Source organism: Eucyclogobius newberryi, unplaced genomic scaffold (genome assembly GCF_026437365.1).
Source record: "Eucyclogobius newberryi isolate DKJ021-1_F unplaced genomic scaffold, fEucNew1.0.hap1 SCAF_9, whole genome shotgun sequence".
Classification (NCBI taxonomy): Eukaryota; Metazoa; Chordata; class Actinopteri; order Gobiiformes; family Gobiidae; genus Eucyclogobius; species Eucyclogobius newberryi.
In genome coordinates, this window is record NW_027316532.1 from 11,723,273 (window position 1) to 11,746,097 (window position 22,825).

A 22,825-nucleotide genomic window follows, 5' to 3' on the forward strand; every position below is an offset into this window, starting at 1 on the left:
ATCACATACAGGGTAGTGTGGGTCCTTGCGGGTCTATGGGCAGGAACGCGTGGGAGGAAAGGGCCTTCGCCCGCATGAGGATTGGCCATGCTGGACTCAATTGGTCACTGAGTAGGATAGGCAAGCATCCGACCGGTCTGTGTGGTCGCTGTCGGGTGCCAGAGACTGTCGAGCATGTGCTGATTTGCTGTGAGGCTTATGATAGAGAAAGGGCCGGGTTGGCCTTGTGGTTTCGGAATAATGGGCGGGAGTTCAATCTGCGGAACGTTCTGGCGATCCAGTCACAGGGTTTGTGTCAGGCTGTGGTTGCTTACTTATGTAGCACAGGGCTGGGTAAACGTTTATAGAGGTGGGGGGTGTTGGAGACTGAGTCGAGGATGAGGAGCAAGAGGATGTTCTAACGCGCTTGGACTTCATGGCGATGGAAGAAGGACTTCTAAAGGATAAAACGACAAAGACGTCCCGTGACCTCATGGGCTTTGTACTTCCAAAGCACCGAACGTCAAAGAGGGAGAGGAAGATGAAGAAGAGTCTCCCTGGAATAAAGCCGGTTGGTCTCTGACACAACAACTATTCTAGTCACAAAGTCATATCATGACCTCATGGGCTTTGTAACACCAAAGCAATGGAAGGTGTACTTTTACGGACTACGACAGAGTCTGAGGACTACGAAACGTCTGAGGAAATAAAGTCTAAAGAATAAAGTCTGGCGGTGATGTAACACGTGGATACCAACCGCCACAACAACAACAACAACAACAATAAAGTCTGGCGGTAATGCAACACTCGGATGCCAACCGCCATAAAACAACAACAACAACAACAAACAACAATCACGTTCTATGACTCATTGGTGACATCATTAAACAATGTTCATTGGTCATATGGCATCTGGTCATAGGGTATCTGGTCATAGGGAATCTGGTCATATGGCATCTGGTCATAGGGCATCTGGTCATAGGGGCATCTGGTCATAGGGGCATCTGGTCATAGGGCCTCTGGTCATATGGCATCTGGTCATAGGGCATCTGGTCACATGGCATCTAGTCATAGGGCATCTGGTCATTTGATTGGCTTAAAATTCCCATTGCTTTTCTATGGGGCTCTGGGGGGCTTTTTTAACAGCCCCACAGATAGAAAAGTGACGCAGACTGCGCCACGCAGCAGACAAAGTATCATATATATATTCTGATATATTATATATTCTGATATATTATATCATATATTATATATATATAATTCTATTACACATTTAAACTAATAAGAATATGAGATAATTCTGAACAAATCATATTGTTTTTAGACACACAAAAAATGTACGTACTTGCCTGACAGGGGGGCGGCGCCCCAGCGCCCTTTATAGACCAGCCGCCGCTGACAGGAACATTAACAAGATAATGCTTTAATATTAAGATAAGATAAGAAAAGCCTTTATTTGTCCACACAATGGGGACATTTCGGTGTTGCAACACAAGTAGGTACAGTAGAAAGGAACAGATAACTTATAGAAAGCTTTAAAAAACACTCTTAATAGAAAAACTTATAAAAAAAAACTCCTATAGACAGAAGCTCTCATATTCTTGATAAGTAATAGAGAGAAGAAAAATAAAATAAATGAATAACATGAATAAAATGAATAATATTAGGTTCCTGCTCTATTTTGCACCTTAAATAAGTTCCTCTGTTTGTGTCTAATGACAGGGGCGATGAACCTTTTCTGAAATAGAAATATGGGTCATTTCCATGGCGACGGCAGTCTAGCCCCGCCCACTGTCAGCTGACTAAGCCGGAAGTGCGCTCATCTGTCATGGCGGACAGTGGCCGTGGACAGTGCTGAGTTTACGTGTTTTTTCCTCCTTTCTCTCGTGTTTTGTCGGCTCCTTGGGGCCCAGTGCGGGGCCCGGGGCCCTCGGCCATGGCGCAGTGCGTACAGTCCGTGCAGGAGCTGGTCCAGGACTCGTTCACGCCGATGGTCGCGGTCCTGAGCAGCGAAGAGGCGGAAACAGTGAGCCGCAGGAACAGGCTGAGCTTCACCGAGCTGCTGCGGCCCTTCTGCAGGCTCCCGTCTGAAGGTACGGCTCCCGGGGGCCAAAGGGGCCAAAGGGGCCTCTCCACACAAGACTACATGGCACAGCACACTTAGTGTATCCGTGTAAAGTACAGATTAGTGTCTTGCTCATGGGGTGTTACTCAGTAGTGGACATGACAGTAATGTGGGGGCCAAGGCTTTTAACCTGTTTCCATCCACCTCTTTGGCCCTGTGCACACTGGTCAGACCCATCATTAGAAAGCTTAGGCCTTCTAGTTTCTGCAGATGTCACACTGTCAGGGCTTCAGAACTCACACTACAGAAGCACAAACATGAACAAAACATCCTTTTTTTAGTCTCGCCTGAATAGTGTCAATTTGTAATGGTCCTGAGCATGACACACTTCATTGTGTTTATGCTGTTCATTGTGTTTATGCTGTTCACTGTACATGCTGTTGTCATGACAACAACTGTGTAAAGTTTCAGATCAGGCATTTTGGTGCTTTGACCTTTTTGTATCAAAAAGTATATTCAAGTGATCCAAATATGTGCCAACTGTGTTTTATTACAATTTTAGCTCCTCTATGATCATAAAACATACATTTTGATGTTTTGTAGGCCACTATTATAACTGCTAAAAACAATGTATGTGAAAATGTGTAAATATGAGTTTACCCATGAATTTCCCATATAGAGGTGAATAAAATAAAGAAAAAATCTAATATTTTTATTTAATTTTTGTATTGGTATAATAATACATACATCTAACAAAATGCGTGTCCAAAAGTCTAATAAAATCAGAAAACGTGATGCGTAAAATCTAGTCGCCTCCTGCCGGAAAATTTGTCTCTTTACAGCCTCTAAGTCCCGCCCCGCATTCTAAAGCTATTTTCTTATTGGCTAGAATAATATGTCAATCAAAGTCTGCTAAATCCCTCCATGCTAGTGCTATGTGGATGTCAACAGTGGAACCATGTGCGTCGGAAGCGGCGCATTTTTTTCCACCGGAGGCTGTAAAAAACAAACCCGTGGATGGTCTCATTCTGTAGGAAACAGTCTGAAGAAAAGATCGATGCCAAACACCATCTTATAAGTCAAACAGGTCATTTGTTATGGACGGAGAAATGCGCCGGACGAGCCTTAAACCTGACCATCGTCAGAGAAGAAAACTTTTTTTACTTGACAATATCTCGAAATCGGATAACTTCAGGAAAAATACAAGTGGATATTGTTGTTCAATGGTTCCTTACGGACAAACTGAGCACAAGGATGTACAGAATTAAAGCTGATTCCTCCATCATAAACAGCAAACAGGGCATGCGTTTGTAAAAGTTGAGACTTTCTCACAAACTATTGGCAATTGCTTCTTGGGGCAAATTGTTCAATGTAAATCAATGTTGAGAAGATAAGCTTTAAAATGATGTATAACTTGCTGGTATTGACCACGGAAATAAAAGTGATGATGTAAGAGAATATTTGAGATATGGAAAATGATCGCCGGCCTCAGGAGGATGGGAACAGTGAGGAAATACTGTGTTATTGATGAACAAAACTCACTGCCACTGTCCAACTCCTGTCTCTGTCCTCCTCCTCTCTCTGTCCTCCTCCTGTCCCTGTCCTCCTCCTGTCCCTGTCCTCCTCATGTCCCTGTCCTCCTGTCCTTGTCCTCCTGTCCCTGTCCACCTCTTGTCCCTCAGGTCACATTCGAGACCCAAACAACGCGCTGCTGCAGGTGAAGGGGCTCCGCATCAGTGTGAACAGCCTGAGCCCGAGCCTCAAAACCCCCTCGTCCTCGCTGAGCGCCGCCCAGCGCAGCACCCTGCACCACATTGTCCAGTCCTCCCAGCCACAGGAGGGCGCTCTCAGCAGCATCACCGCAGGGGACTACCAGCTCAGCTTCACCGGTACGTCCAGGACACGTGTCCACCGACATTTGCAAGTTTCAATCTGAGTTTAATGTATATAACTTACATTTAACTTGAATGCATGCGAGTGATACTGACGTGTCTCTGTAGGGACCACGCCCTGGTTTGAGGCCTACAGAGAGGCCTTCCTGCAGACCATGCCCTCCTCGGACCACGAGTTCCTCAATAACTATTTGGCTTGTATCCTTTCTGCACACGGCGTCTCCAAAGTTATTCTGGTGTTTTTGTGTCATTTACTGTCCTCCCGGTCAGACTGTCCTGCCCGGTCAGACACAGGGACGTCACATTTGTCTCATTATTAGTTTGGTAGAATATCACCTGTTGTAAATATTTCTCATAGTTTTACACCGGTCAAGTGGCAGTTAGTTGCGTGCCAGTCTGTGCCCTTCGACATTGGGATCGGCAGATCGATCTAATATATCACTGCGTCTCCCGTGTGTCCTCCTCCTTCCGTGTGTCCTCCTCCTTCTGTGTGTCCTCCTTCTGTGTGTCCTCCTTCTGTGTGTCCTCCTTCTGTGTGTCCTCCTTCTGTGTGTCCTCCTCCCGTGTGTCCTCCCGTGTGTCTTCCCGTGTGTCGTCCTCTTCCCGTGTGTCCTCCTCCCGTGTGACCTCCTCCCGTGTGTCCTCCTCCCGTGTGTCCTCCTCCCGTGTGTCCTCCTCCCGTGTGTCCTCCTTGACCCGTGGGACAGGCCTGCTGGTGGTGTCCTCTTCTGAGGCCGTCCCGTTCGAGCAGTTCCTGAAGCTGTCCCAGGAGCAGCACCAGGTCCAGCACAGCGGAGAGTACAGCGCCCCCAAGTGGTTCATCCCCAACACGCTCAAGTACTACGTCCTCCTGCACGACGTGAGCCAGGGCGATGACCACAGGTAGGGTCAGTGACAAGGGACTCACACTCACACCATCACAGAGCAGATGTTGGCAGTCGCTGGGGACGTGGCGGACACTGTGGACTCCCTGTATATGTAGGTGTAGCTGTAGCTGTAAGGGATCATCTCAAAATGGGTTGAAGCTGAAAAGACTTAATTTTTTTCATCTCTCTCTGGACCCCCTCCCCCCCTCAAAAGAGCGTTGATAAAACTATAGTAGCTTGATAGACCCTGCTCACCTCTAGTGAACATCCTTTGGTAAGTTTCTATTTATAAGTTATGAACTCTCCAAATAATGTCACCTGTCGCGCATGTTTGTTTACTCAATCCACATGGTCCACGGGCCCTAGGGGCCCTAGGACACATCCCATTCAACCCAAACTGTGAGATGACATTGAGATTGTCTCAAGAGGATGAGATGAGTTGATGAGTTTAGACCTTAGACATGTCAGACTGACAGAAGCAGTACACGCGCTTTTGTCTCAGTGAGAATCTCACGTCTTCTGTCATTGGCCGAAACCTGATTCGGGTTTGTTTTGTTTTCTTCTTCCGGTCAGTGCGTAGCACGTTACTAGAGCATAATCTCTTGATCATTTGCTGCGCCGCATCTTGCCGCAAAAAAGGTTTTCCAACTTTTCTGCACCAGCCGCGTTGGCGATGGCGACGCTCGCCCTGCTCCCCGCGCTGGCCACTGCGCGGGGAGCGTGCTCCCCGTACAGACTCGCCGTACGCACCGTGAGCGCAGCGCTTGCCGTGTTGTCGCCGTGAGCGCATCGCTAGCCGTGAGCGCTCACCGTGCTCCGCGCACGCACTCGCCGCCTAATGTTGCTTGTTGCTGACAGTTTAGCATTTCAAAACAATTATTGCCACAACGATGTATTGAAGCTTCAAAGCAACAAAAAGACGAAAAATATTAAGTCTTTTCAGCTTCAACCCATTTTGAGATGATCCCTAAGTGTAGCTGTAGCTGTAGCTGTGTATGTGAGCAGTTGTCATGTGTGTTGCAGGGCGGAGACGGTGTACGAGGACATGAAGCAGAGGTTCGGGCCTCAGGGCTGTTTCCTGCTGAAGATCAACTCTCGCACTGAAGCTGCATCAGAGGAAGAGCAGATCCCAGACCCCTGGAGCCAGTATCTGCACAAGAGCCACCTGCACTCACCGGTGAGGACCTCCACCACCTCCTCCTCTACCACCACAACCACCTCCACAACAACAACCACCACAACCACCACCACAACAACCACCACCACAACCACAACAACCACGACAACAACCACCACCACCATCACAACAACCACGACAACAACCACCACAACCACCACCACCACCACAACAACAACAACCACCACAACCACCACCACAACAACAACCACCACAACCACCACCACAAACACCCCACAACCACCACCACAACAACAACAACCACCACAACCACCACAACCACCACCACCACCACAACCACCACCACAACAACAACCACCATCACAACCACCTCCTCAACAACAACAACCACCACAACCACCACAACCACCACAACCACCACAACCACCTCCACAACCACCTCCACAACCACCACCACCACACAGCACAAACGACTGACTTTACTCCTGTGACTGCAGGACGTGGACGCCACATCAGCCAATGTGTCATCTGAGGCCCCGGAGCAGGCGGACGCAGGTCGGGCCCCGGAGCAGGCGGACGCAGGTCGGGCCCCGGAGCAGGCGGACGCAGGTCGGGCCCCGGAGCAGGCGGACGCAGGTCGGGCCCCGGAGGACGCAGGTCGGGCCCCGGAGCAGGCGGACGCAGGTCGGGCCCCGGAGCAGGCGGACGCAGGTCGGGCCCTGCACACATGCACTTCTCCTTCTGCAAGAGCCAAATACAGCACGTGTCAGGGGCAAATGGAAAAGGATGCAAATACGAGAAATGGAAGAAAATATACATTTCTTTATTATTAACCTCTAGTAAAGTTAAAAAGTTAAACTGTAGTGTTCTTTTTTTTTTTAGTCTATTCATATTTTTTCCTGCAAATCAATGCCACAACATAATACTAAGTATAAATCCAGGTTGAAGTGACAAAAGGTGAGAATTCCTTACATGTCCTGTATTTACATAAATCTGTGTGTGCTGTGAGGACGGGCGTGGCGCTGTTGTAGATTAGCCTCAGTCACATGACACTGCTCCATCTGCTGAACACTTTTATGAACTATGAATACACAGTTTTGACTGATCATTTCAAACACGTCATCTTGAAAGTCTCTTTGCTCTGGACAGGAAACGGCTTATATTAGGTGTGCTAGCTTTGTTAGCTCACACATTTTGGCTCTGCAGTCTTTTTGTTCAAAGGATGATGAGATTTAAAATGCATGTTATGCATGTGCTCTCTGTTCTCTGCTCTCTCTGCTCTCTCTGCTCTGTGTGCTCTGTGTGCTCTCTGTGCTCTCTTTGCGCTCTTTGCGCTCTGTGCGCTCTGTGCGCTCTGTGCTCTCTGTGCTCTCTGTGCGCTCTGTGCGCTCTGTGCGCTCTGTGCGCTCTGTGCGCTCTGTGCTCTCTGTGCTCTCTGTGCTCTCTGTGCTCTCTGTGCTCTCTGTGCTCTCTGCTCTGGGCCTTCAGTAGATCAGATGTTGTGTCTGTTTCTAGGGGAAGTCTCTTACAGCCAGAACCAGAAACTGGATACAGAGGCCCTCCCAACCCTGAGCACCTGTGACAGCAGCAGGAAAGTGTTAGAAAGCACAAGTGGGGCCTCTGGGGGCCATGGCACCTGCCTCACACTCAATGACCACGACCGCATCAGACAGTTCATTCAGGAGTTTACCTTCAGAGGCCTGCTGCCTCACATCGAGAAGAACATCCGGCAGCTCAACGACCAGGTAGGCCCCGCCTCCTACTACTCCGCCCCCTCCCTGATGAGAGCCTGCTGCGTCCTGTCCTCCTGTGGTCCTGTCCTCCTGTGGTCCTGTCCTCTTGTGGTCCTGTCCTCCTGCATCCTGTCCTCCTCCATCCTGTCCTCCTGCATCCTGTCCTCCTGCATCCTGTCCTCCTGCATCCTGTCCTGTCCTCCCCTGTACTTAGAGCTTACCTGTGTCCACAGCTTGTGTCCAGGAAAGGCCTGAGCCGCTCCCTCTTTACGGCCACAAAGAAGTGGTTTGGAGGAGGAAAGGCCCCTGAGAAGAGTGTGGCTGAGCCCAAGAGCACGTGTGGGCTCCTGTGAGTACAAACCCCACACATGTGATGGGACATGTCCTCACAGGTCGGACTCTCCAGCTAAGTGTGTTCCTGATGGCAGGTACCCCCCGGAGGCCCCGGAGCTACAGATCCGTAAGATGGCTGACCTGTGCTTCCTGGTGCAGCACTACGAGCTGGCCTACAGCTGCTACCACACGGCCAAGAAGGACTTCCTGTCAGACCAGGCCATGCTGTACGCGGCGGGCGCGCTGGTGAGACCCGCCTCACGGAGCCATATTCAACATTCAAGAGTTTATTGTCTTTGTGACATGTAGTGACAGATGACACATGCAAAATGTGAAGAGAAAATGGGTCAGGGGGGGCGGGACGGGTCAGGGGGTGCGGTAACGGTCCCATCACACGAGGAACAGACAGTCATTCAACTGCACTCAGTCACTTAGCATTAGCAGCAACGTGCTAAATTACATAAGAAAAACTTTATTTATAGAGCCCGTTTCACAGATTAAAATCACAGAAGCAATAGAAGAAATGTACAATAAAGCCATCAGTCAAATAAAAGCGTGTCTAAATAAAGGTGACATGAGGGGCCCGGCTAAAGGTGTACAGGTGGAGCAAGTTACCTGTTTAGAACTGTCTCTACAAACCAGGACTTTGAAATCAATATGAAATGGAATTAGAAGTCAAGGCAATGTCCAAAGGAGACAATACGAACAAATGGACAATCATTTCAAGATCAATATTTGATCAAATTGACCTAAGTTCAGTAATGTTCCTTTAATGGTGAAAACCCCATGGGACAAGAGTCTGACTGCATGTAAACATAGTGTCTTCCCCTGTGTCCTGTCTGTCCTCTATTGACCGTCCTCTGTCTCCCTCTGTGGACAGGAAATGGCTGCGGTGTCGGCCTTTCTCCAGCCGGGCGCTCCCAGGCCGTACCCAGCACACTACATGGACACGGCCATCCAGACATACAAGGACACATGCAGGTGTGTGTGTGTGTGTTTGTGCGTGTGTACATGTGTGTGTGCGTACGTGCGCGCGTGTACGTGCGTACGTGCGCGCGTGTACGTGCGTACGTGCGCGCGTGTGTGCGTGTCATGGAATTGAGACATGCACCGATGCTATTCCTTAAAACATCGAGAACACAATTCAACTTAGAATATGAAACGACACAGAAATATCAGACATTTGTATGGCAAGCTTGGGAGAAAACGCAGACTGTTGTACGCAGCCTGCGTGATCCTCCTGCGTCTCACCCCGTTTTTTCCCATGCTGGTTGGTTTTATTAGATATTCTGGAATAGGCGGGTCACATTTCTCATTGGTCAGCTTCACATCAAGGCACTTGTTTTACAGCTGGTGTTTTTCCTAGAGATCAAGCCTTGGGTAATGTTTACCCAAACTCCTCTGGGCTGTCACACCCCCTAGGGTAAACATCCTTTGGCCCATCTTTATGACCCGTTCACAAATGCAGTTTGTCACACACCCGTTCTTCTCTTAGACTAATCATGCAGATAAAATATCACTATTATGCAGATAAAATACATCACAGAAATATAATCATATATTCACATTTTATCACAGTGTGTGAGACAGGTTCTACTCTGACAATGTCAAATCTAAGCTTAGTTCTGTTTAGCTGTGCATGTGACTGAGGGCATTTGTGATTTCTGTCATTTCTTTGTGATTTTAATGCATACTTTTTCCTGTTGTGAAGCACTTTGTCTTGTGTATGAAATGTGCTATACAAATAAACTTGTGTGTGTGTGTGTCTCTGTGTGTCATACGTGTGTGTGCAGGAGCATGGTGCTGGCTGAGCGCTGCACGTTGCTCAGTGTGGAGATCCTGAAGAGCCAGGGCAAGTACGCCGAGGCTGCAACGCTGCTCATCAAGATGACCAGTGAGGTACGAGGTGTTGTGATGACCAGTGAGGTACGAGGTGTTGTGATGACCAGTGAGGTACGAGGTGTTGTGATGACCAATGAGGTACGAGGTTTTGTGATGACCAGTGAGGTACGAGGTGTTGTGATGACCAGTGAGGTACGAGGTGTTGTGATGACCAGTGAGGTACGAGGTGTTGTGATGACCAGTGAGGTACGAGGTGTTGTGATGACCAGTGAGGTACGAGGTTTTGTGATGACCAGTGAGGTACGAGGTGTTGTGATGACCAGTGAGGTACGAGGTGTTGTGATGACCAGTGAGGTACGAGGTGTTGCGATGACCAGTGAGGTACGAGGTGTTGTGATGACCAGTGAGGTACGAGGTGTTGTGATGACCCAGGACATTCAGTATTTCCATGAGTTCAGAAGACAATTAAAAAATGTACACCCGACTAATTATCTTTAGTCCAGGAATCATACCCGCATCATAATGCTTGGTCAAAAATGTTCCAGTTCAGAGCTTTGGTTGAGCTGCTGGCCCTTTGTGTTCCAGGATTCAGATCTGCGCAGTGCTCTGCTGCTGGAGCAGGCCGCTCACTGTTTCATCAACATGAGGGTCCCCATGGTGCGCAAATTTGCTTTCCACATGATCCTTGCCGGACACCGCTTCAGTAAGGCTGGACAGGTGAGCTCAAATGTGGATCTCACATCACTTCAAACAGAAGGTTATTGGACCAAGATGAGTTTCCCACTGGTGCAGTAAAGAACTATGTTCACGTCATCAAAGGAGTTGGAGAGACCTTTCTGCTGATCAGCACAATCCCTGAAAGCTGCAGTACCATATCATCCAAACAGAGCACTTCGTTCTCTACATTTAGACCTGCTCGAGGTGGGACCAGAGTCTGGGGCACTACACTTAGACCTACTCGAGGTAGGACCAGAGTTTGGGGCACTACATTTAGACCTGCTCGAGGTAGGACCAGAGCCTGGGGAACTACACTTAGACCTGCTCGAGGTGGGACCAGAGTCTGGGGCACTACACTTAAACCTGCTCGAGGTAGGACCAGAGTCTGGGGCACTACACTTAGACCTGCTCGAGGTAGGACCAGAGCCTGAGGCACTACACTTAGACCTGCTCGAGGTAGGACCAGAGCCTGGGGCACTACACTTAGACCTGCTCGAGGTAGGACCAGAGCCTGGGGCACTACATTTAGACCTGCTCGAGGTGGGACCAGAGTCTGGGGCACTACATTTAGACCTGCTCGAGGTAGGACCAGAGTCTCTTTGGTTATGTAAATCTAATGCACGTGGTTCTAACCCGTCTGTTGGTTTGTCTGTCCAGAGGAGACACGCCCTGCGTTGTTACTGCCACGCCATGCAGGTGTACCAGGGCCGCGGCTGGTCTCTGGCCGAGGACCACATCAACTTCACCATCGGGCGCCAGTCGTTCACTCTGCAGCAGGCGGACAGAGCTGTGGAGGCCTTCAGGGTCATCCTGGAGAAGGAGAGCCAGCAGACCGCCACACAGCAGGGGGCCTTCCTCCGGGAGTACCTCTATGTCTTCAAGGTGTGTGCTAGGGGACTTAGACAAGGCCCTTTCTAGGGCCTAAGCCCAGCATCGGTGAATATGACTCGTATGTACATTTAGCTCAGTGGTGTGTAACTGTCTGTGTTCAGCAGAGCGGTTTATAAGTGTCTGTGTTCAGCAGAGCGGTGTGTAACTGTCTGTGTTCAGCAGAGAGGTTTATAAGTGTCTGTGTTCAGCAGAGCGGTGTGTAACTGTCTGTGTTCAGCAGAGCGGTGTGTAACTGTCTGTGTTCAGCAGAGCGGTGTGTAACTGTCTGTGTTGAGCAGAGCGGCGTGTAACTGTCTGTGTTCAGCAGAGCGGTGTGGAAGGTGCAGAGACCTGCTCAGACCTGCCTCTGCCCTGCATTCAGAGCCCTGCCACCCGGGTGTACTTTGGGCCTGAGCGTCGTCCTGCAGAAGGTGAAGTTACATCTGTGTCAGGACAAAGTAAATAGTGTGTTTCCAGTGACATTGGAAAAAAAAACAATTCAGATTGGTCATATTTTTTATTTTTTTAAATATATTTTAAAATCCTTGCACAGGTTTTACAGTTTTCTTTTCTCAGACGTGAGCGCTTCACATTGAAGTGTTCTTATTGGTTCTCTACATCTAAACTAGGAACAGGAAAAGAGGCATGGTCCGCGCTATTTTTCACTACGTGATGTGAGCACTTTTCGACTGTCACGCAAAATATCTTGACCGCTGCGGCCCCGGGCGTGTCTGTCGCCATGGCAGCCAGTGTTCAACCAACCGCTCTGCACGCTGACCAAATATGAGCATCTGCAAACATGGACACGCCCGTTGGTAAAACCAAACCGATCAAAAGTGCAGCGGTTTTCATATCTTACCATCTCCACAGATGATTTTTTTTCCCGCAGCTTTTCTCACAATTTGACATTCTCCAAACGTACGGACAGTAAATCTGCAATAAAATGTTTTTTATTTTGAAATTCAGGTCGGTCGGGTGAACGGAAACACACAATTTATGTTTTTGTCCTTAGTTGTTTTGATGTCAGTCTGTGTCTTACTCTGTGAGGACTCTGTGAGGACTCTGTGAGGACTCTGTGGAGGACTCTGTGGAGGACTCTGTGGAGGACTCTGTGGAGGACTCTGTGGAGGACTCTGTGGAGGACTCTGTGGAGGACTCTGAAGGACTCTGTGGGTTTGTGCAGGAGAGAAACAAGCTGCCACACACGTGTCTCTGGACCAGGAGTACGACCAGGACAACGCCGCCATGTGGTGTCAGTTGGAACTGCAGCTTGTGTCTGCAGCAAACCGCGGGGTCGCACCTGCCGCTTTTCAACCTACTCAGTACTGCCTCCACAGCCAGACGGACAACCTGCGGCGCCCCCTGGCTGTACTGCAGGGTCAGTTCTCTCACAAGCGCACGCACACACACACGCACACACACACGTGATTGTTACATAACCCTCAGATGTCTGTGTAATCCCTCATTCGTCCAGGCGTGTTCCATAGTAGAAAAAGCTTCAGTTGTAGTCATCTGGACTCAGTTTGAAAAAATAGACGTTTCGACTCTCATCCAAGAGTCATTGTCAATAACAGAATTTAGGTCGAGAACTCCGATATTAATACTGTTCTGTGGTAAGACCCGCCCATTGGGAGGAGCCTTCCTGAAGTATAAAGAGTTGTTTGTTTCAACAGAAACTCCCCCCTTTGTATCTACCGAGCTAGCCTATTCAGAATCTTAATGGGCTATTAGAAACCTCTTTGTCTTTGTGAGACCCTGGCTCAACCACCCTGAGTACCTGATTAGCATCTGAATGTCCTCTACCTTTCCAGGGGTTCAGTAACCCATTATAAATAACAGGAAGATTAAACCTTAGCCCTCCATTTCTGTTTAAAGAAGGTCTTTCTTTTTTAACAAAAATAGCTTCCTTAACTCCTCTTTCAAACCATCTTTTCTCCCTGCTTAAAACCTTCACCTCACCGTCTTCAAACGAGTGATTAGAGGCTTCAAGATGGAGATGCACGGCACTCTGTGGTCCTGAACTAGTATTTCTTCTGTGCTGATAAAGCCTCTTGTGTAGAGGCTGTTTAGTCTCACCTATGTAACGTTCTTTACTGCATTGGATCGAATAAACTACATTGCTCTGTTTTTGAGTCGGCAACTTGTCCTTTGGGTGAACCAGTTTTTGTCTTAAAGTGTTTCCTGGTTTAAAATAAACAGGGACTTCGTGTTGTCTAAAAATTCTCTGCAGTTTTTCCGAGAGGCCAGACACATAAGGGATAGAGACACCCTTCCTTCTCTGTTCAGTTTCCCTTTTGTCCTGCTTCTTGGTTCTCTTCACTCTGTTGAGAGCCCAAGCGGGGTAACCACAGGCTGAGAGGGCATTGCGGACATGTTTTTCCTCTTTCTTCTTGCCCTCTGAGCTGGTGGGCACACCTTGAGCTCTGTGTTGTAAGGTTCTGATCGCATTTATGGCCTTCCAAAAATACACAAAAAGGAGGTTCCACTCAGACCCATAGTGTGCAGCACAGATTCCATCACTTACAATGTGGCCAAGCATTTAACAACTATATTGGCTCCGCTTGTGGGGAATTCGGAACATCATGTGGAAAACACGCACAACTTTGTGGATAAAGTGAAACATCTCCAACTGGACCCAGATGACCTCATGGTTTCATATGATGTGGTGTCCCTGTTCACCTGCATCCCGACCTCTGATGCAGTAGCAGCAGTGAGGATCAGACTGCAGGAAGACACCACCCTACAGGAAAGGACCAAACTGACACCTGAACACATATGTAAACTGTTGGACATCTGTCTGAACACCACTTACTTTCAATTCCGGGGACAATTTTACAGACAGATTCATGGCTGTGCCATGGGCTCGCCCGTCTCTCCCATAGTGGCCAACCTGTACATGGAGCACTTTGAGAAGAAGGCACTGTCCTCATTCTCAGGCATAGCCCCAAAACTGTGGCTCCGCTATGTCGATGATACTTTTGTAACAATCAAGAAACAAGAGCTGGAAACCTTCTCTGATCACATCAATGCTGTGGACCCACATATCAGGTTTACAAGAGAAGACGCTAAGGAGAATCGCTTGGCCTTTCTTGATTGTTCCACGATCAGAGGAGAGGACGGGAAACTCCAAATAGAAGTATATAGGAAACCTACACACACGGACCAGTATCTGCTCTTTGGTTCCAACCACCCACTACAGCACAAGCTGGGGGTGATCAGAACCTTACAACACAGAGCTCAAGGTGTGCCCACCAGCTCAGAGGGCAAGAAGAAAGAGGAAAAACATGTCCGAAATGCCCTCTCAGCCTGTGGTTACCCCGCTTGGGCTCTCAACAGAGTGAAGAGAACCAAGAAGCAGGACAAAAGGGAAACTGAACAGAGAAGGAAGGGTGTCTCTATCCCTTATGTGTCTGGCCTCTCGGAAAAACTGCAGAGAATTTTTAGACAACACGAAGTCCCTGTTTATTTTAAACCAGGAAACACTTTAAGACAAAAACTGGTTCACCCAAAGGACAAGTTGCCGACTCAAAAACAGAGCAATGTAGTTTATTCGATCCAATGCAGTGAAGAAAGTTGTAAAGAACGTTACATAGGTGAGACGAAACAGCCTCTACACAAGAGGCTTTATCAGCACAGAAGAAATACTAGTTCAGGACCACAGAGTGCCGTGCATCTCCATCTTGAAGCCTCTAATCACTCGTTTGAAGACGGTGAGGTGAAGGTTTTAAGCAGGGAGAAAAGATGGTTTGAAAGAGGAGTTAAGGAAGCTATTTTTGTTAAAAAAGAAAGACCTTCTTTAAACAGAAATAGAGGGCTAAGGTTTAATCTTCCTGTTATTTATAATGGGTTACTGAACCCCTGGAAAGGTAGAGGACATTCAGATGCTAATCAGGTACTCAGGGTGGTTGAGCCAGGGTCTCACAAAGACAAAGGTTTCTAATAGCCCATTAAGATTCTGAATAGGCTAGCTCGGTAGATACAAAGGGGGGAGTTTCTGTTGAAACAAACAACTCTTTCTACTTCAGGAAGGCTCCTCCCAATGGGCGGGTCTTACCACAGAACAGTATTAATATTGGAGTTCTCGACCTACATTCTGTTATTGACAATGACTCTTGGATGAGAGTCGAAACGTCTATTTTTTCAAACTGAGTCCAGATGACTACAACTGAAGCTTTTTCTACTATATAACCCTCAGATATCATGTCTGTGCAGAACCCATCATTGTGGAGGTGGTCCTGAAGAACCCCCTGAAGGTGGCGCTGTCTCTGTCGGAGCTCACGCTGCTCTGGAGGTTCAGCGCAGAGGGAGACTCTGCTGTGCTCTCCAACGAGGACGCTCCTGCAGCTCTGGTACTCACTACTGGGATGGGACCATATTCCTTTCCTCTAGAACAGACATGGGCAAACTACGGCCCGCGGGCCATATATGGCCCGTTTGTCTTTATAATCCGGCCCGCCAAATATGCCAAGTAATATAAGGGAAAAAAAAAAAGAAAAAAATTATATATATATAATTTTTTTTTTTTTGCCCTTAGGCTTTATTAGACAGGAGATGAAAAAACACCCCGTCTTCCTTGAAGCACTAGGGATTTTATTTACAATATTGTTAAACCCTCTTACGTATAATTTATCTCATTTATTCCCTCCCATTGTCTTTCCACCACTGGTAGATTTTTTACTTGAGTACTTTGTTACTTTCCACCACTGGGACAAATGCAGAACTTTGGGTCCACAATGTCACCTCATTAATATGCATGATTATGCACAGGATTTATTCTGTTCCCGCCTCCTCATCGTGACACTTGGATATTTGTGTCCTGCTTTCTGATAGGCCGAGGAGGTGATGACCAACGAGGTGATCGCAGACTTTGCCTTGGGGCCCGAGGAGACCAAAGTGGTGAGTGAGACAGACGCTCCGGCTGCTCTGACGCTCCGGCTGCTCTGACGCTCCGGCCGCTCAGACGCTCCGGCCGCTCAGACGCCCGGCTGCTCAGACGCTTCGGACGCTCCGGACTCTGCCGCTCCGGCCGCTCTGACGCTCCGGCCGCTCAGACACTCCGGCAGCTCAGACGCCCGGCTGCTCAGACGCTTCGGACGCTCCGGACTCTGCCGCTCCGGCCGCTCTGACGCTCCGGCAGCTCAGACGCTCCGGCTGCTCAGACGCTCCGGCTGCTCAGACGCTTCGGCCGCTCTGACGCTCCGGCCGCTCTGACGCTCCGGCCGCTCCGGCAGCTCTGACGCTCCGGCAGCTCTGACGCTCCGGCTGCTCAGACGCTCCGGCTGCTCAGACGCTCCGGCTGCTCAGACGCTCCGGCTGCTCAGACGCTCCGGCTGCTCAGACGCTCCGGCTGCTCAGACGCTCCGGCTGCTCAGACGCTCCTCGGACAAACGGGTGAACACTTGTTGCTTGTGTGGTGCAGGCTCGGCTGAAGCTGGTGCCGCGGCGGACGGGGCAGCTCAGTGTGACGGGGTTGGGCTACAGTCTGTCTGGAGCAGGAGACTCTGCTGAAGGTACTTTAACTCTGCAGGGGACAAATCTCACTCACTTCCTCTATGTGCAGAGGAGTCAGACTTGCTTTTAAGTCCCCCTGAGCCCAGTGTGTGGGACAAACCCTGTTCTCTGCCTGTAAAGCCTCTGACTGAACTGTGCGTGCAGGGGACATGCTGCTGGTGCACGGCAGGCAGGAGCTGAAGATCCAGGGCCCACGTCTGAACCAGACCAAAGAGGACAAGATGTCTGTGTGTCATGGACGAGATGAGCGGCTCCACCCCATCGTCACAGCTCCCATGCCCTTACTGGAGGTGAGGCCCTCCCCGGGACCTTGTCTGGAGTGTGGTGTCTCTGTGGCTCCTGTTGGTGTCTCTGTGGCTCCTGTTGGTGTCTCTGTGGCTCCTGTTGGTGTCTCTGTGGCTCCTGTTGGTGTCTCTGTGACTCCTGTTGGTGTCTCTGTGGCTCCTGTTGGTGTCTCTTCTGGACATAATGTCTGTCGTGTTCCTCAGGTGTTCTTCCTGCAGTTCCCCTCGGCTCTGCTCTGTGGAGAGATCCGGAAGGCGTATATAGAGTTCTGTAACATGAGCTCCGTGGGGCTGTGCAGCCTCAGGGTGGTGTCCACTCACCCAACGTTCTTTACCTTCGGCTCCACCAGCAGCACCCCGCTGACCCCGATGACCCCTGGCTCAGCTGAGAACTGCTCCGCCTACAAGACTGTGACTGGTGAGCCGCAGCAGCCGCATGTGCTGGTGTCGGCCCAGGACTTCCTCCAGCCCTCCTCCGTCATCTCCATCCCCATAGAAGGAGGCGTGCTCAGGCCAGGACAGTCCATGCAGCTGCCTCTTTGGCTCCGGGGCCCCGATAAAGAAGGAGTTCACGAAATCAACTTCCTGTTCTACTATGAAAGCACAGAGAAGGGAGGCAAGATCAGGTAATCCAGTCTGAACAAAGCACATTTGATCTGTCCATCATCAGTGTAGTTTTCACTGTTTCCCTTCAGCCACAGGGTTCTGCGCCACTCTGTCTTCATCTGCTCCAGCCGCTCCCTCAGTGTGACGGCCTCAGCCAGCCACGCCCTCGGCCCCGCCCTTGCCCTCGGCCCCGCCCTCAGCCCCGCCCTCAGCCCTGCCGTACCTGAGCCGCTACAGCCTGAACTGATTCAGCCTGTGCCCAGTGGAACGCTGGTGTTTGTGGACGTGGAGAACATAAACCTGGTGTGTATGTGTCTGTGTCTGTGTCTGTGTCTGTGTCTGTGTCTGTGTCTGTGTCTGTGTCTGTGTCTGTGTCTGTGTCTGTGTCTGTGTCTGTGTCTGTGTCTGTGTCTGTGTCTGTGTCTGTGTCTGTCTGTCTGTCTGTGTGAGTGTGAGTGTGAGTGTGAGTGTGAGTGTGAGTGTGGACTCTTGCTGTGTGCGTTCTGTGGAGCAGCAGAGCAGATGTGGAACGGTCAGACTGTGTTGTGTTTCAGAGTGAAGCTGGGGTCAGGGAGTTCCACATCGTCCAGGTGTCCAGCTGCGCTCAGCGCTGGTGCCTGCAGAGCTGCATCAACCCCCCGCACCACAAAGGTCTGTGTACACACTGTTCTACTCTGACTGTACCATCCTGAACTTTGACCCCTTGTGCTCCTCCAGAGTGGCGTCTCAGCAGCAGAGAGAGGGCCAAGCTGTGCTTCAGGGCGGAGCCGTGCAGAGCTCCTCCCGGTACGACCCTGCATGTATTCACATGCACTCACATGCACACTCACATGCACTCTCACATGCACACTCACATGCACACTCACATGCACTCTCACATGCACTCACATGCACACTCACATGCACTCTCACATGCACTCTCACATGCAATCACATGCACTCTCACATGCAATCACATGCGCACTCACATGCGCACTCACATGCGCACTCTCACATGCACTCTCACATGCACTCTCACATGCACTCTCACATGCACTCTCACATGCACACTCACATGCGGACTCACATGCACACACATGCACTCACACATACACTCACATGCACTCACATGCACACACATGCACTCACACATGCACACACATGCACTCACACATGCACTCACATGCACACACATGCACACACATGCACACTCACATGCACTCACATGCACACACATGCACTCACACATGCACACACACATGCACTCACACATGCACACACACATGCACTCACACATGCACACTCACATGCACTCACACATGCGCTCACATTCACACTCACACGCACTCTCACATGCACTCTCACATGCACAATTGTTAGAGTGAGCAGATCCACAGGTCGGCGGCCTCCGGTGAATACATGCATCTTGGGGAATATACATATACATATATATATATATATATATATACATAATATACATATATATGTATACATATACATAATATACATATACATGACCTTTACCTCAGCCGCTGTAGTCATTACTTGTTTAAAGGTGCCATAACATGCTTTTTTTCCAGTTTCGTAGTCTATCCTAAGTGTATAATTGATAATAATAAGGGTTGTGCAACACCCATAACATAATAGTTAAGAAATATCACCCAGACCTTGGACCCCCTCACCAACCCGGAAATGCAAACGGCTTGGTTTGATATTCACCCCCACCCTTGCGAAGAGCGATCTGGCTCCCCTGCCCAACCCGTGACGTAGTCTGGTGACACATGCTTGCCCTTATGACGCGGTCTTGCCCCACCGCCCGTCAGTTTGGTGATTCGAGGAAAGGAGATAGTCTGTAATATAGCTAAACACTGCGGGAATTAATCAAAAAAACACTCTGGGTACATATATGAAGCACAAATAGCAATGTAAGAAGGTTAAAAGCTCTGAAAAGTTGATTTTGCATGTTATGGGACCTTTAACCTTGACTTATTTGAACTCTTAGCTGAATTTTAAACCATGTTGTTGATTTAATAATAAAAGTGTCACAATGTGATGAATACTCATCTGTGTGTGTGTGTCTGTGTCTCTGTGTGTGTGTCTCCTAGATGCAGCAGACAAATACACTTTTGCAGACCTGAACCTGGCCAATGAAAGGGTAAAATAACTTAATCTTGATTTTCTGTGTGTGTGTGTGTGTCACTCTATGGGTCACTCTGTAACACTGTGGGTCACTCTGTGGGTCACTGTGTTACGCTGTGGGTCTCTGTGGGTCACACTGTGGGTCACACTGTGGGTCACACTGTGGGTCACTCTGTGGGTCACTCTGTGTGCAGGTGGTCAGCTCGGCCACTCCTTGTGGGGACTTTTTCTTCCGCTGCTGTGAGAGCCAGAGTCCCCTGGAGCAGGCTCCCACAGAGCTGGACCTCCACATCATCGTCATCTGGAAGGTAAGGCCCCCAGCAGAGGAAGGGGAGGCGCAGAGGAAGGGGAGGCGCAGAGGAAGGGGAGGCGCAGAGGAAGGGGAGGCGCAGAGGAAGGGGAGGCGCAGAGGAAGGGGAGGCGCAGAGAAAGGGGAGGCGCAGAGGAAGGGGAGGCGCAGAGGAAGGGGAGGGGCAGAGGAAGGGGAGGGGCAGAGGAAGGGGAGGGGCAGAGGAAGGGGAGGGGCAGAGGAAGGGGAGGGGCAGAGGAAGGGGAGGGGCAGAGGAAGGGGAGGGGCAGAGGAAGGGGAGGGGCGGGAGGAGCAGAGGAAGGGGAGGAGCGGAGGAGCAGAGGAAGGGGAGGAGCGGAGGAGCGGGAGGAAGGGGAGGAGCGGAGGAGCGGGAGGAAGGGGAGGAGCGGAGGAGCGGGAGGAAGCGGAGGAGCGGGAGGAAGGGGAGGAGCGGAGGAGCGGGAGGAGCGGAGGAGCGGGAGGAAGGGGAGGAGCGGAGGAGCAGAGGAAGGGGAGGAGCAGAGGAGCAGAGGAGCAGAGGAAGGGGAGGAGCAGGGGTAAGAGGGTTGGACATTAGACCATAAATGTGAGGAGACGACATGTTTGGAATTCGGACTCTGGTCCGACTGTTGTGTCTCTGTCCTCAGGCCTTTGTGGTGGAGGACAACAAGCAGCTGATCCTGGAGGGACAGCTCCATGTGGCCCTGCAGGACGTGGGACAGAAGTGTCCTGAGCCGCAGAACGTAGGACACACACACACCACACGCGCACACACCACACGCGCACACACCACACGCGCACACACAGGCACACATGTGTGTCACGCTTCTTCCTCTCGTTCCTCTCGAGAGCAAGGGGAGTAAGGCCTCGCTCCCCTTGCTCCCCTCGTTCCCCTCGCTCCTCTCGTTCCCCTCGCTCCTCTCGTTCCTCTCGCTCCTCTTGTCCAGCTGAGTGCACTGACCTGTGTTTCAGCTGGACACTGCAGACATGGTGCTACTCAAGTTCCGCTCAGAGCCGGCCCCTCCTCCTGCGGCCCCTAAACTGGACTTCAGTGAGCTCGTCCGGACCAACCTGAGCTACCCCCAGAGCCACAGCCACGCCTTCAGCTCCAGCAGGTCAGTGCCACGGCCACGCCTTCAGCTCCAGCAGCTCTGAGACTGGGATGGAATGAAACGAGGCCCAAAGATGGTCGACTTTGGTGCTCGACACACGGAGAGCACCTCAGACCACCTCAGATGTTGTTCACACTGTCCTGGAAACATGATACAGGTCACATATGGGCTAAAATCGGATTTGACCTGCAGTGTGAACGTAGAGCTGACCGGACCGCGCTCACTCAGAATCAACATGAATGAGAAATACTTGCGTGTGTCCAGTTTTCATACTTTAATTCTAAAGCCAAATTATGTGTGAGTCTGGCTCTGCCCCGGAGCAGCGTGTGACCTGTCGCTGACCACGTGTTCCATTTGTAACCTGCTGCGATCAATGTCGTGTGGGCTTTCTCTGGCACCCCCTAACTGCCACATCTGTCCACAGCATGTGTGTGGTGTGCGTGAGTCTGACCCTCACCAACGTGTCCGTGAGCGAGGCCCAGGTCAGTGTGGAGCTGCAGCAGCGAGCCACAGGGTGAGGAACACTTTCACTGCTGATGGGATGTTACCTGCTGGTCCTGACGGTGTGTTGTGTGCAGTGAGGGGCCTGACCCGTGCGCGCTCTTCTCCTGGGTGGGGAAGAGCCAGTTCTGCGTGGTGCTGGGCCCCGAGGAGGTGCGGTGTCTGCCCCTGAGAGCCTGCTTCTACAGCGCTGGAGTGTACGACCTGAGCAGCTGCAGGGTGCTGGTCAAACCCACGCAGTCGGACAGGACCCCGGAGAGCGTCCACAGCCACTGCCCCGCGCTCATAGTCATCAACAACGTCTGACCACCCCAGTTTAATGAGTTCTCACAATTATGTATTTGTAATTAATATTTTGAGAGTTGTGAATGACATTAAATTGTTTTGAATGAGGATGCAGACCTTATACCACATTCAGGACATATTTGCATAACGTTATAACAGCATAACCCAAGCAACTTGGTTCGATGAAGTTGACACTTGAACAAGGACTAGTGATGGGTGGATTGATATAGATTTTGGGTATCGATCTCATGACAAAAATATTTAATAGCTTTAAAACCTAAAACCACATCTCAAAGTTATTAAACTAACACTGCCCATATTTATGCCACAAAACACCCACTTTTACACAGAATGGACTCATCCATCCAGTGTATGGATTGTCATGGTGTACGGCGTGGTTCCCTCCAGAAGCCAGTGGGACTTTACCTGTGACACAAGCAATGTTCTCTTTATTTAGTTTAAAAGCTGATCTGAATGTTGTGCTAAAGTATTTGAAACATTAAATTTTCATATTTACAGTAAAGTATTTATATCAATTTAAGCAGGCTAAAAATATGGTATTGCCCATCACTAACGAGTACTATCAAACAAGGCTTAACTGCAGATTGAAAAAGACAATCTGGTTTCACTGAATAAACCACATGTTGGTTACAAGTTTGGGGGGGGGGGGGGCTGTCTCTGGGA

General features: G+C 50.0%; 1 protein-coding gene across 2 annotated transcripts; it reads left to right on the plus strand.

The window, feature by feature from the left end:
• The first annotated feature begins 1,812 nt into the window (after positions 1–1,812).
• On the plus strand, positions 1,813–22,168 carry trappc8 (trafficking protein particle complex subunit 8). 2 transcript variants are annotated; one of them, XM_072438532.1, is made up of 29 exons: positions 1,813–2,072; positions 3,727–3,933; positions 4,045–4,134; positions 4,644–4,818; positions 5,826–5,979; positions 6,438–6,495; positions 7,456–7,685; positions 7,907–8,022; positions 8,102–8,252; positions 8,887–8,987; positions 9,800–9,905; positions 10,434–10,565; positions 11,223–11,447; positions 11,761–11,866; positions 12,619–12,813; positions 15,648–15,784; positions 16,266–16,331; positions 16,855–16,945; positions 17,091–17,236; positions 17,435–17,856; positions 17,926–18,139; positions 18,391–18,487; positions 18,554–18,622; positions 19,921–19,970; positions 20,149–20,262; positions 20,891–20,986; positions 21,216–21,358; positions 21,780–21,869; positions 21,934–22,168. In XM_072438532.1, the coding sequence occupies exons 1-29, from the start codon at positions 1,916–1,918 to the stop codon at positions 22,160–22,162; spliced, it is 4,167 nt and encodes a 1,388-aa protein (XP_072294633.1). In that variant the 5' UTR covers positions 1,813–1,915; the 3' UTR covers positions 22,163–22,168. The 2 variants fall into 2 exon arrangements, with proteins under 2 accessions (XP_072294633.1, XP_072294634.1); XM_072438533.1 differs by having other exon boundaries at positions 11,764–11,866.
• The last annotated feature ends 657 nt before the right edge of the window (positions 22,169–22,825 follow it).